This window comes from Aythya marila (genome assembly GCF_965140915.1).
Source record: "Aythya marila genome assembly, contig: HAP1_HAP1_SCAFFOLD_174, whole genome shotgun sequence".
Lineage (NCBI taxonomy): Eukaryota > Metazoa > Chordata > Aves > Anseriformes > Anatidae > Aythya > Aythya marila.
In genome coordinates, this window is record NW_028136870.1 from 408,774 (window position 1) to 423,058 (window position 14,285).

General features: G+C 51.7%; 1 protein-coding gene across 1 annotated transcript; it reads right to left on the bottom strand.

The window, feature by feature from the left end:
- Positions 1-6,613: 6,613 nt before the first annotated feature.
- LOC309891403 (sperm-associated antigen 4 protein-like) lies at positions 6,614-9,582 on the bottom strand (the record flags this gene model as incomplete). Its single annotated transcript, XM_082785770.1, has 6 exons — positions 6,614-6,751; positions 7,323-7,409; positions 7,773-7,940; positions 8,442-8,554; positions 8,695-8,779; positions 9,382-9,582. 6 exons carry the CDS (start codon positions 9,580-9,582, stop codon positions 6,614-6,616), a joined length of 792 nt encoding a protein of 263 aa, XP_082641896.1.
- Positions 9,583-14,285: the final 4,703 nt, after the last annotated feature.

Sequence of the window (14,285 nt, forward strand, 5' to 3'; positions counted from 1 at the left end):
CGGGGACCAGCGGCGCCGCGACATCACAGCGCCGAGACTGAGACATCGGAGCGGCGCGGGACATCGGAGTGGACATCGGAGCGGACATCGGACCGGCGCTGCACCTGACCAGACACCGAGCCGCAAACACTGTACAAAGGACTCACGGTAAGACACGGGGAAAGGAAACCGTGGGGAGCGTGGGAAAAGATCCGCGGGGAAGCGCGGGAAACGGAACCGCGCAGGGACGCGGGAAAAGGAGCCGCGGAAAACGCGGGACATTGAAATAATCGCGGTGCGATGCGGGACATCCGAGATGGAGTTGCTACGGGAGACCAGAGGCGTCAGTGGACAACGGTAGTCGACTCTCACCGTGTGGCGAGTCGGCACAGAGCAGAGGGACGGACATCAGGACCCTGCAGCCTGTCTGACGTAACCATGGAGGCAGCAGCGGCTGTGCTGCTTCTCTCTAGCATTCCTTTTCTAAGAGGTTTACCTTGCAATGCAAAAAAGACTATTCGTCCCCAGATCGGTGTTATAACTATGTTTCTGGATAACATTCCGTGGGGTTGCCACATTCTACAGACTATTAATGACGAATTAGCTCTATTGCGGGGCAGGAGTGCAGAGACGCAGATTACCCTGCCAAATGACCACCGGCAGGCTGTTTCACAAACAGCTTCTAAGGTTGCAGCCGGCACTGCCTGCAGCCGTATAGCAGACGTTACACTCTCTTTCCTAACTAGTAATCATGTGTCTCATCCATTTGTGGTGAATGGTCAGTGGCAAAAAGAAAAGGGGGAGAGTAAGGGGCGACAAAGACAGAAACGGAACCAGGAGGATGCCACTGACACTAACAGCAGGGGTAATAGGAGTAGTATAAGTGACACAGGTGTGGGGCGGTGGCGGGCGCTGCCGCGCTGCGGGGCGCTCTGCCTGCTGCTCGCCCTCGCCGGCCTGTGCACTGCTGCCGACAGTGCTAGAACAAAATGTGAAGACTGCTCAGATGGCAGTGATGAGAGTGCTTGTGTGAAGAACATGTGTGCTGAATCTGACTTTGTGTGCAACAGTGGTCAGTGTGCGCCAAACAGACGGCAGTGTGATGGGGATCTGGACTGTGAAGATGGGTCTGACGAAAGTGCTGAGCTGTGTCATATGAGAGCATGCCGGGTAACTGAAATCAGCTGTGGTCCTCAGTCAACCCAGTGTATCCCAGTGTCCTGGAAAGGTGATGGTGAAAAAGACTGTGACAGAGATCCTGATTGCAAGGATGGAAGTGATGAAATTAACTGCCTTTCTCAGACCTGCAGGCCAGACCATTTCAGATGTGAAGATGGGAACTGTGTCCATGGGAGTAGGCAGTGCAGTGGTGTGAGAGACTGTCTGGATGGCACTGATGAAGCAAACTGTAACAATGTTATTCAGTGCTCTGGACCTGGCAAATTCAAGTGCAGAAGTGGAGAATGCATAGATATCAATAAAGTGTGTAACCAGCAGAGAGACTGCAAGGACTGGGGTGATGAGCCCCTGAAGGAATGCATCATAAATGAATGTGACTGTCCAGCTGGGTTTGAGTTTGTAGACAAGAGAAACTGTGGAGACATTGATGAATGCCAAAACCCTGGTAGCTGTAGTCAAATCTGTATCAACCTGAAAGGTGGCTACAAATGTGAATGTAGCCATGGCTATCAGATGGATCCTGCTACAGGAACCTGGAAAGGGCCATACGGGTACAGAAATACAAATAACACCTGTGATTACAATGACACTGCTAAGCAGGGTTTAGGGGTTTATAGCATGGAGACAAGCGGTAACAACTACAGTGTTTGGAACAATTGTACAGCTTTGGCCTTACCTCCTGATGCTTTTCTGATTTGTGGTGATAGGGCCTGGCAAGGTATTGCTGCAAATGCTATCAGATGTCCATGTTACTTAGATAAACTCATTGTATTTGCTCCTAGCTTGTTACAGTTGCGTGAGATCACCAGACATAAATGGGCATTGCTTGCACCGGATTGCAATGATAATGTTGAATTGTGTGGGGTTGCAGCTAGAGCGGCATTGGCAATTTTAGTGCCTGGAGTGGCATCTGCAGCCGCACGTAACAACTGCTTGGCTGTGGGGATCGGCTGTGGTGTGGACGCCCCTAGGTGCACCCTGAGCGTTTTGTTCGGAGGGGACTCCACTCTCAGCTGCTCACCGCAGGAGCAGACAAAGATCTCCTGAAGCTGCAGACAAACAGTATGTTTTCAGCTGCTGGAGGGATACTAACTGGAGTGTTAATAATTGTGTGTGTTATTCTTAAATGTCCAGGTATTTTGTGTTGAAAGTATTTGTGTAAGAGTAAGGTTTTAAAACAAAGTGTTGCAAGTCATTTCACGAGGAACACAATGAGAGAAAATACTTGTTTGTTTGCTTATCATTCTAAATTATGTTCTTGTGGTATGATTGAGAGTGAGATGTGCCAGAGGCCTCTGGGTGTGCGATTGTGCTCTGTATGTGTGATTGTACTATGTGAATAAGAGCGCGCTTTTGCCATAGTGCAGGTTATTGCCATAGTGCAGGTTTGCCACAGTGCAGGTTATTGCCTTAGTGCAGGTTTGCCATAGTGCAGGTTATTGCCATAGTGCAGGATTCCGGAATATGGCCCTAGTACCGGTTATTGTTGCCTTAGTGCAGGATTCCGGAATATAACCATAATACAGGTTGTCATTGCCAAAGTGCAGGATTCTGGAATATAGCCTTAGTACAGGTTATTGTTACCATAGTGCAGGCCGGCAAAAATTATCAAAAGATTTATTAGAAAGATTCAATATGATATCAATCCTTTTAATCAATAGTTCACTGATTTGTTTGAAACAATGCACAGATGGTTACTGGGATTAGTCAAAGGGGGATTAGGTTTAAGTGTGTCACTATTAAATTGTGTTACTTTCTATTAGATTGTGTTACCATTAAATGCTTACAGTAATTATAGTATTATTAGGGTTAAGTTATATAGTTGTGTTATATTGTATATTTGACACCTACTGTAAAACCAAGTACTGCCTGTACTAAAAGAAAACGGGGGAATTGTTGGGAATTGGCATAATTGTTCGATCTAAGCTTGCTTTAAGCAACCAGGGTAGGCCTTAGAAATCTCAGGGCCTGCTGTAGCTGAGCAAACCAGGCTGCCAGAGTAACTGTGAGAAGCTCCCACGGCAATGACTCCCACATCACCCAATTAAGGAACTCAGAAAATATTGTTATCAGCAGCTGGCCTCAAGGACTAGGCCTACATGGCCGTAAAGCACAAAGGGGGTTGTTTTCCTAACTTCTAATCAAAAGGGGGGTTCTTTTCTTGCAGGTGGTGTTATTTTCTTAACGGTTTGTCTGAGTGCTTTTGACCAATAATCTTGTGTGAAACACTGTCCACCCCTGTAAAATTCACTATAAAAGTTGGACTATTCGGGCAATAAAATGGTGAAGCATGATCTGACTCTGCTGGTGTCTGTCGTGCTTTCGTCCGTGCTTCGCAACATAATATCATGGAGAATGGAAAACAATCAACCGAGTGGCTAATCCCAGCCAACAACGCTAGGTGGGTTTGTTTGTCAGTGGGCGTAACTCCTTGTCTATCACTAAAACTCTTCAATGCGTCTCCTGATTTTTGTATACAGGTGATAATTATACCAAGGATTCTATACCACCCTGAGGATTGTATGTATACCCAGCACACAGTGGCAAGTTATCATCTGGAAAGACGGGAACCATTCACGGCTCTAACTTTGGCCACCCTAATAATCCTGGGAGGAGCTGGAGTGGGGACCAGGGTAGCCTCATTGGTTAAACAAAATCAAGAATTTACTTCCTTACGCATTGCTGTGGACGAGGACCTGACCCAAATTGAATAATCCATCTCGGCCCTGGAAAATCTATCAGGTCACTTTCAGAGGTAGTGTTACAAAATCGTAGGGGATTAGATTTGGTATTTTTTTTTACAACAGGACAGGCTGTGTGCAGCCCTGAAAGAGGAATGCTGTATATGCTGATCACACTGGAGTGGTAAGAGATACAATGGCAAGACCCAGGGAAGGGTTGGAAAAAAGGAAACGGGAGAATGAAGCCCGACAGAGCTTTTACGAATCTTGGTTTAATTATTCACCTTGGCTTACTACTTTATTATCAACCATAGCAGGACCTTTGTTGTTTTTAATAATAGCACTAACTTTTGGACCATGTATTTTTAATAAATTGATTGCGATTGTAAAGGGATGTTTAGAAGCGGCACGTCTAATGCTCATACATGCCAAATACGAGCCAATAAGTACCAACAAAGGAATCAAGGAAACATTAGTTCTTAGTAGCCAGGCATTGCAGAGATTCAATGAACAAAATGAGTAACTTAAAGAAAAAGGAGGGATTGTAATACACAATAAATGTTTGTTCATTGCCTTTTGTATTATAAAACAAGGAGTTCCGTTTGAGGAGCAGGAGTTGCAAAAGCTGTTGCAAGTAAGATGTATAATACTTGGCTAGACACTATGAAAATTCTTTTGCTTAATGTAACAAAAAGAGAACCCCCTCCCCTTCTCTCCTTCTGCATCTCAGTTGCCTCTTTTGTTCAAAGACACTGCTGCAAAGCTCATGGAACCATCTCCTGGTAAGTTGCTAACCTAGTGTATCAACATCCTGCCTTCCTGTCTCACGCTGGGCCAACATGACCAAATAAAAAAAGAAGTTGAACCACAACGCTGAGGAAGACTACGGCCTTCATCTTCACGACCACCAGAGGGACAGAGACGACCCCCTAGCAACAGTGCGCGCAGTCGCAGAATATACCAGGATGTGCTGCGTAATCCCGGAATTACCAAGCTATAAGAAGGGACCCTGGTGGGGGTGAGGTGCGCGCCGTTGGCAGAGCCGAGACTCCCCGGCCGCCCAGCGCTGTTTTGCTTGCTGTTGCTTTCTCAATAAATTCCTTTCTATTATTAATGCAGTGCTCTCTGAAAATTAATTAAGGGGGCAACTTATAACACACATATGCATAACCAGTCCCCGCTTTGTATTAAAATGAGCTCCAAGGAGTCCTTTGCATAAACTCCCAATTGCCTGCGCAGTGCCTGCTGCTGGGGGCCGTGGGGATGAAGGCTGATGACTCCTCGTCATCACCCCCTGCCTTTGTACAGACTCAGCTGCTCCTTGGCTCTTGTCCGACCCACTCAGTCGGTCTTTTCAGACAGCTTTGGGTTTTTTTTTGCTTTTGAGGCAGATTCCCCATTCTTGCCAGGAAACACCCTCTGCGAGGGGCCCCGAGGCTCCTCATTTGCACGGTACTAAGCAAAGACACTCAGCAACATCCATTTAAACGAGATTAAGAGTCCTCCCCTTCCTGGCTTCCCTAAAAACGATAGCTTTATTTATAAATCATTAACGCGATTAAGCAAAACCCCGGCCCCATCAGAGGCGGAGCAGCGCCTCTGCGCATGCGCACGGCCTCGCTGAGGCCCTTTAAGGCGGGGCGGGGCAGAGCGCGCCCTGTTTCCAGCCGTTGCATCCCCCCCCCACGTGACCCACCGCGGGGCGCGTGACCGCCGGGCGGGTGGGCCGCGCGCCCCCTTCTCCCTCTCCCATTGGCTCGCTCTTCCCGCCCCTCCGGCCGCCGCGGGCGCCCATTGGACGCGGCTGACGCAAGAGACCTCTCTGGGAAGAATTTCTTCCGCCCGTTGGTGCGGAACTGCCTGGGCTCCATTTTGTGGCCGTTGCCTCTTGTCCTGTCCCCACAGGCCTCTGAGAAGAGGCTGTCTTCTATGATGGTGTTACGGGGGAGATGAGGAGAAGGGAAGGAAAGAGAGGGGGTTCTCTGTGGCAGGAGCAATGTCTGCCAGCTGGTCCCCTCCTATTAGCTGCTCACAAGGCAGTAGGGGGTGATGTGCTTCTCACGGAGCCTCTGCTGGCTGCCTAAGCCTCAGGGCTGCTAGGGACGGGCTCCACCAATCTATCTCCGTCTCACTCTCCCTAACGCTCCTCAGCCTCCCCACCTCTTCCTTCAGGTCAGCCACAAGGCTGAGTAAATCATTCATCTGGTCGCATCTGCTGCCCTGCACTGCAGGGGCCAGGCTCTGGCACTCGCTGCAGCCCGAGCCCTGGGCACTCACATGTTTGCGTGGGACCTCTGTCTGGGTCTCCATTCATTTTTCTTGACAACAGCCTTCTGCTGGGGTCCAACCATGGCAAACTAGCAGGCTCGTTAGAACTCCCTGTGGTAGCTTCCTTGCTAAAATTCTAAGTTGTAAGAGGCAGAGTTCCCAGAGGAGAGGGGAGGAAGAGAAAGGGAGGTGGGAAAGGGAGGAGAGGATACTCCCCATGCTCCTCTCAGCCCCACGCAAACTGCCTGTGCTAACTGCCAAGCCTATCCCATTTGGGCGTCCTGTTTGCAGCATTCCTGGGTCATGGCCCTCCCTAGGGACTGCTTTTATACTGTCAGGGGGTGGCTGCAGAATGGCAGCGACACCGAATTTAAAACTCAGAACACCCCTGCAGCCCCCTCCGGCTACCAACGCCTTGTCACGTAAACCCAGTGCACTGCTTCAGGGACCACCCTCAGGGTTGGCTGAAACACATGAAACTGAGCTGCCACATCTTTCTAACGTTATTATTCGTGTTTAAGAAATTCTTGTGGCTTTTCTATCTGCCCATGAACCTGCACTCGATAGATGCAGGTGTATTCTGGGTTTCCCCAGTTGCTTCGCACCTCCAATCTGATATGGCGGAACGTTTTGGGAGGCTCCTTCTGTAAAGAAAACAAGGGGAAGCATCATTACTCATGTGGGAAGAACTGCAGCACAACCATGTAGCTCTCTTTGCCAGCACTCCCCTTGCTGCAGACCAAATGGCAGCCCCGACAGAGGAGGAAGCAAGGGAAATCAGAAGGCCCTTTCTCACCAGGGCCATAGAGGCACCCTCTGTGCCTAGACAGCAAAGCCCTGGCCTCAGAGGCTTGCTGAGGGGAGCTATGGAAACCCAAGTTGCTCTGCTGCCTATGCTGCCTTGGGACACTGGGACAGTCTTGCTGATGGAGACAGATGTCTGCAATCTCCCCTCCCACCCCCAGTTCTTCCTCCTCGCCCTAAAGGGGACTAATTCCCTTCCAGAGCCCCTTCCCACTGCTGCTTTTTCTGCTTTACCAGAAAGAAAAGGAAAGCACTTCCAAAGGTGGGCTAAGCACCTCATCCTGCCAGCAGGAGGCAGCCACATGGGAGAGCAGAGGGTGGCTTGGGTGATCATCTGAACCCTCTCTTCCAGAGACTAGCAGACAACCCGTCCTTCCTCCCTGCCATCCTGCCCACACGCACTTGCCATACCTGCACATGGAAGGTCTGAGCAATCATTCCATCCACGCTGTAGGCGAATAGCCCAAGGAACGTTTCCGTTTTGTCCTCATCCACTCCCTCAAAGACAAGAGATGATGGGGGCAGGTCAGTCTCAAGCAGGCCATCAGAAAAAGAATATGCTGAGGCCAAAGCTGGGAACCCTTTCCCACCTTCCTTGGCTCTAGCAGTATTCTAGTGCAAGTGAGAGTGAACCCAAGTCAGGGCACTTGGAGCAATTGCTCCCAGATCCTTGTCTGTGAACCACAGAAGAAGGTTCCAGGCGTGTCTAACAATGCTCAAGTGTCTCCAGTGCCCCTCGATAGGATGCGGTGCTCTGCAGCAACCAATCCTCAGATACCTGAGGGAACACACCACGCTTTCTGGCGCTGCTTTTCCTTGCGGCCAGGGCCTCCCAAAAAGAAGTGCCAGGCAGAGACTTACAGAGACAGCAAACTCTCTGGGGGCGCTGCTGACTTCTCCGGAAGGAGAGACTGTCCTGGAGATATGCCAGATGGTAAAAGCTGCTGGCCAGATTTTCACCGGCAACCGAATGACGACGTGTCCCTGAGATCCTTGGAAGGCCCAGCAGTCGCCTGGGGAGATACTGGGCTGCAACGAGAAAGCCAGTGACCGTCAGTGGCAAGGCAGTCAGAGGGCCAACAGATCTGGCTGTTCAGCAAGGAGCCACAGACCTTGCCTTCTCTATAGGTCGCAATTCAGCTCACAGGTAAACGCTAGGCTATGAACAGAAGGTGAAGATGCACAAGTTTTGAGAGTGCCTAGGCTCAATTGCCTTTCGCAATCCAGTTCTGCTTTCTCAAAGGCAGAGGCCTGAGAGGCTTTCTGAAAGGCAGAGGCAGGGCGGTGTTCCTAATGTACATGTATGTCACTCCATCAACCTTCAAAAACTGAGCTGGACCTGTGAGGACCATTTCAGGCATTCTTCGGGCTGATTTGGTTGACCAGATCAGTGCTGGGGGCCCAGAAAACATCTCTTGCAGCTTCCATGGCTCAGCACACTCACAGAACTCCCACCCACACTAGAAACGCATGGTCTCCCAACCAGAAAGCAAGAAAGTAAACCAGCTGTCACAATTTCTCTTACAATACCTGCAATATGGTCTCTGGATGTTTTGCAAAAGAAAAGAGTGGAAAAATCCACCACTTCTTTGCGTCTTTCCCGCCATAACTCTTGGAAGTCCTCTGCACATCAATTGTGGCACCTGAAATGAATATGGGAAGAAGTTCACCAGGACAGGCAGGAGATTAGCAGAAGCAGTGAATTATGATGTGTTTCTCACGCTGAATGCAGAGCTTGTTGCTTTGGGGAGAGTCAGACACCAGCTGAACTCTGTCTACATACCTAAGGATTTCAGGGCCCAGTCAGGCATCCAGGTGTAGATTTTAAGCGCCTTTTCAAATGCGTTCGTTGTGAAGTGCAGAATGTTCTGGGGAAAAATAATAATAAAAAAAAAAGGAATGGAGATACAGCAGTGAGCACAAACACACAGCAGTTCTGCATGAGCAGACTCCTAGCAGAGAGCTAAGGAAGGGCTCCGTGTCAGAAAACCCAAGGCAAGACCTGTCAGAAAAGGTGCCAGACTGTGAGCATTCCCAGATGAACCACGTGAAGCCTGGAAAAGGCCACCAGTGTCCAGAGCCAAAGCACAGACCGCCTTCAGGTTCTGCCTGAGAGCCATGTTCCCCACCCTGTGTACTCTCCAGAGCAGCCTGGAGATGGAGTCATGCCCTGAGCCAGCTGCTGCATGCAGAGGCCCCCTTCCAGCTGGGCCGGAGGATGGGACTGACCTGCAAGTTTCTAGGAAGGGCCTCCAAAGCTGAGCCAAGCCCAGCAGGTGCCTGGCTGGACACCCAGCCCAGGGAGAAGTTCACAGTGCTGCTCAGAGTGCAAGCAAAACTGAGCCCTGGCAGTCAGGTGTGGGGCAGGCAGCACAAGGACAGAGCTACCACCGAAAAGGGCCAAGAGGAACCAGCAGGAGGAACCCCTCCGAGGGCACTGAGCTCTCTGGCTCGCCCCCAGCACCTTTACCTCTCTCTTCTCCCCTTGGATGCGATTATCTTCCAGAACCTTGCTCACTGCCTGCACAAACTGTTCCATTGTAGCAGACACATGGGCTTCCTTCTCCTGGAGCTCCTGCCTCTTCTGGTCACGCCAAACCAGTGAGGTCCTGGAAGCAAAGTGAAAGCAGATCTTGTGCAGCAGCAGCCCATCGGAGGAAAGGGTTCCCATGGGCCTTCTACCTCCCCCCTTCCCCAACCCCCTCAGCCCCTTTTCCCTTACTCTGGTTTACAAAAGGCTCCTTTCCACTACCCTAGGTAAAGGTCGGGAGCCCTGAAAACAAGGCAAGGGAGTGCAAAAATAGCACACAGCTGGCTGAGCCAAATCCCCGGGAAAACTTCGATGTCAAGAAAGCGCTCTTACCCGGTAGACTTGTGCTCTGCTTCGGGCACCGCTAACGTTGCCTGGAAGATAAAGACACTCCACTGGAGAAAGCACGAGGAGCACTGCCAGGGCTTCCCAAAGGAGAATGCCCCAGTAACAGCTGGCAAAATTTTCCCCTGCTTCGAGGCAGTTTGGAGACATCCCAACCCAATAGTCGGGCTCTTTAACTAGCCATGCTCAGCAGAGCACCGTCTGCATTTCCATTTGCTTTCCTATCCCACCCAGCCTCTCCCAGCAGTACAGAGGGAGCAAACGCCTCTTCTGCCAAAGTGCTCCTCTCTTCATCCTGTCCCTGCACAGGTCACTTGGGAAGATCCGTCTGCACATTGAAGCCCATCCAGGTGCCGAGATGGACTGACCAACACAATTGCCCACCACCCACTCTCTGTCTCAGCAGTGATGAGCCTTTGACCAAACTCCTCATTTTCCACATGGACACAGCAGGGCAGAGCTGTGGCCTTTGCAGGCATTGGTTTTCCCACACCAAGACTTACTTGCAACGCTTCTTTTCCCCACCGTGTCCAGCAGTAGTCACCAGCTGTGGGTCACATCATCAAGAGAGAGTTATTTTCTTAGACTGCTAATGATCCCTGTAGCCCCATTTTCTTCTTTCACACCCACGGAGGGGTTTGGCTGGGACAGCTGCAACTGCAGACAGAGGCTTCCACCCCAACCTCCTGGTCATACACCAGGCCCAGACATTTAGAAAATGGAGGAGCCCTGCTCCAACAAGACCAGTGGTGTGGTCTAGTGCCTGGAGAACATGCACAGAGACCACAGTTGATTCTACTCACAGGGTCAAAAAGCAAAGCTATAAAGCTATACTTAGAGAATTTTACTGGCTGCAAGCCTGTCACTGCCAGCAGCCATACAAAGCCTTAGGCAGGCAGGAGCCTGCCTGTAAAGGACATCGGTGGCATTCACTGCATCACAGAAATGGGCTTGTCAATGGTGTACAAGGACAGTCTCTCTCCCTAGCTCTGCAAAGATGATTTTTGGTCAAGGAATACTCACCAAAAAGGACTGGAAGCAGAAGAAAAAGGAGCTTGAGAATCCTCCTGCCTTTCTTCTGAGTGACGCTTTTTCTAAAGGAGAGGGAAGACTGTGGTTATCACAGCCCACTTTTGGGACACACATTTTCCAGGCATCTGTTGAGGAGCTAGCTTGTCACCAGATTCCTCTGCTCAATACAGCTGAACTCCCGAGGGCCCGCGGGCCTTTGGAAAGATCTGGCTAGTGGCACACCACCCACGGTATGCAAAGGTGGCTTAAGAACTCTGGCGTGACAGGGGGAAAGCAGCCTGGCCCCATTCATCTCTCCCCAGAGAAGGAGCAGGGTGTGCCTATGAGAGAGGGTTGCTGGGTTTCCTGGCTGAAGGAATCCAGGCAGCATGCAGGGCTTCTCACTTTCCCCTCCCAGCTTTCTGGGCTCTCCTGCACCTACCTGCCCAGCCTGGCTGGCATCTCCGCAGCACCAGCACACTGGCCAGGCATATGGAAAAGTCTGCTCCCCTCCCAAGACCCAAGAAGATCCTTTCTGGGCTCCGGCTGGTTCTGGAAGCCTCTCTGGTTGGCGCCGCTGCACACCTCGTCAGTGCAGGGTTTAATACAGGACAGCCAGCTGTGACATCACAAGAAGCAACAGCTCTAATCGTAAAGTGGCGTCCCTGATGACCTCAGAGGGGCTGCCCAGAAAGGAGAGATCCTGTGGGTTAGTTCCCAGCTCTGCCTTCTCAAAGCTGTCGTGGTTCCACTCGAGTGGGCAGCCGAGCTCCACCACAGCCGCCTTATATACTGTGTCTGGCTGTGACGTCATAAAGGAGGGATGACGTCATATGCCCTTATATGGCATGTGCTAGCCCCAAATACGCCCCAACAGCCTCAGCACAAGGGGTGCAGAGGGGGGAGGTGAGGGCTTGGGAACCAGTGCAGACGGAGCCCCCGCACAGGTGCACAACGAGAATCTGTCGGCGAGGCCTCAGGCATGGGCATAGCTGCTCTTTTACTGACCACATCCGTAGGGAGCTGATGACCTCCATCTTGCCAATTTATTCCTAAATAAATGCATTTCCAGTGCACATCCTTTCACCTTACTGTGTTTAACGTGAAAAAAGCAGCCATCCAATTTTTTATTATTTTCTCCCCTTTCTCAAAAGCATCCTCTCCTGGGTTGCCCCACACGATGATGTCTTCAACGTACATCCACTGGTCCTGAGGGAACCGGTGGACTTGCTAAGCCACTGTCCCTCATACCTGAGAAGTTGTGGAAGTGCGTTTAAGGAGTTCCCACTGACTGCAGGAGGGAAAATCTAGCCCCAATTTTGAAAAAGGGAAAGAGGAAGGCCCGGGAGCTACAAGCCTTCCTCCCTTCGTGGGGGTGCAGAGCCTTCATCACCCTGAGGTGCAAGGAAGAGCTGAGGCAGGGCAGGGCTGGGTGTGCAGGGCCGCTCTGGAAGGTTCTGTGCTGGGGGCATGATGTGGGGGGTGCTGGGGGGGAACAACACAGAGCTAAGGGGACACATGGGGCTGGGGGCACCTGGAGCACACAGTCAGGGAGAACTGTAGTGTATCCCGTGCTGAGGACTGAATGCAGTTCGTGAGTCCTGGGTCCAGCTCTGGGCTCCCCGGTACAAAAGAGACCGGGATCTCCTGGGAAGGGTCCAGCGGAGCCCACGAAGGTGATACGGGGCCTGGAGCATCTTCCCTAGGAGGAGAGGCTGAGAGACCTGGGGCTGTTCAGCCTTGGGAAGAGAAGACTGAGGGGGGATCTCATCAATGTGCTTAAATATGTGAAGCGTGGGAGACAGGGATTTGGCCAACCTCTTCTCAGAGGCCTGTGGGGACAGGACAAGAGGCAACGGCCACAAAATGGAGCCCAGGCAGTTCCGCACCAACAGGCGAAAGAAATTCTTCACAGAGAGGGTGCCGGAGCGCTGGGACAGGCTGCCCAGGGAGGCTGTGGGGGCTCCTTCTCTGGAGATATTCAAGGCCCGTCTGGAGGCCTACGTGGGCAGCCTGCTGTAGGGAGCTGCTTTGGCAGGGGGGTTGGTCCCGATGAGCTCTCGAGGTCCCTTCCAACCCCTACAACTGTGTGATTCTGCAAAGTGTGGGGGGAGATGCGGGGGGAGCAGCTCAGGGTGGAGGACATGGGGCTGCATGTTGGGGGGCACATGTGAGTGACAGTGGGGGTATAATGGACATAGGAGTGGAACTGGTGAGGGGAAATGAGGTCGTATAGGTGTGGGGGCACACACGAGTGTCAACGGAGGAGTTGTCCTCCTCCCTGTTAAAGGGGAACAAAGCTCCCCCCACGGCCTTCCTCCCTTTGTGGGGCTGCAGAGCCTTCACCACCTGCTGGCCGTCATACCTGAGAAGCTGTTGCTAAGGGCCATAGGAAATAAGGGGGTGGTTGGTGACAGACAACATGGCTTCACTCGGGGCAGATCGTGCCTGACAAATCTGGTGGCCTTCTATGATGGGGTTACAGCTTTGGTGGGTGGGGAAAGAGCCATCCAATTTTTTATTATTTTCTCCCCTTTATGTGGTGGTACCGTTCGAGTGGGCAGCCGAGCTCCACCACAGCCGCTTTCTCACTCCCCCTCCTCAAAGAGGAATGGGGAGAAAATATGTGAAAAGGGCTCAAGGGTTGAGATAAGGACGAGAAAATCATGCAATAATTATTGTAACAGGCAAAACAGACTCAGCATAAGAAGATAGTAAGATTTATTGCTCATTACTAACAAGCTCGAGAAGTGAGAAACAAAGAAAAGAAACCAAAAGCACCTTCTCCCCCATCCACCCTCTTCCACCTCCTCCCCCCGAGCTGCGCAAGGGAACGGGGGAATGAGGGTTATGGTCAGTCTACAGCGCTTCTTCTCTGCCGCTCCTTCTCGGTCACTCTCGTCCCCTGTGCTGTGGGGTCCCACCCACGGGATGCACTTGATGAACTGATCCGGCGTGGGCTTCCCACAGGCAGCAGCTCTTCCAGAACTGCTCCAGATATGGGTCCGTACCACGGGGTCCATCCCTCAGGAGAAAACTGCTCCAACCTGGCTCCCCTACAGGCAGCAGCTCCTGCCAGGTCACCTGCTCCTGCGTGGTCTCCTCTCCACGGGTTACAGGTCCAGCCCGGAATCTGCTCCGGCAGGGGTCTTCCACAGGCGGCAGCATGGAACCCTGCTCCACCGTGGTACTCCATGGGCTGCAGGGGGACATCCTGCTTCACCATGGTCCTCACCACAGGCCGCAGGGGACTTCTGCTCCGGAGTCTGGAGCACCTCTCCCCCTCCCTCTACACTGACCTTGGCACCTGCAAGGCTGTTCTCTCAGTCCCTTGACTCTCCCGGCTGCTGTGTGTCGCAGCGTTTTTTCCCTGTCTTAAATATGCTCTCACAGAGGCGCAAAACAACATCGCTTATTGGCTCAGCTCTGGAAAACAATGGGGCCCTTCCCAAACATGGGGCAGCTTCTAGATCTTTCTTACAGAAACC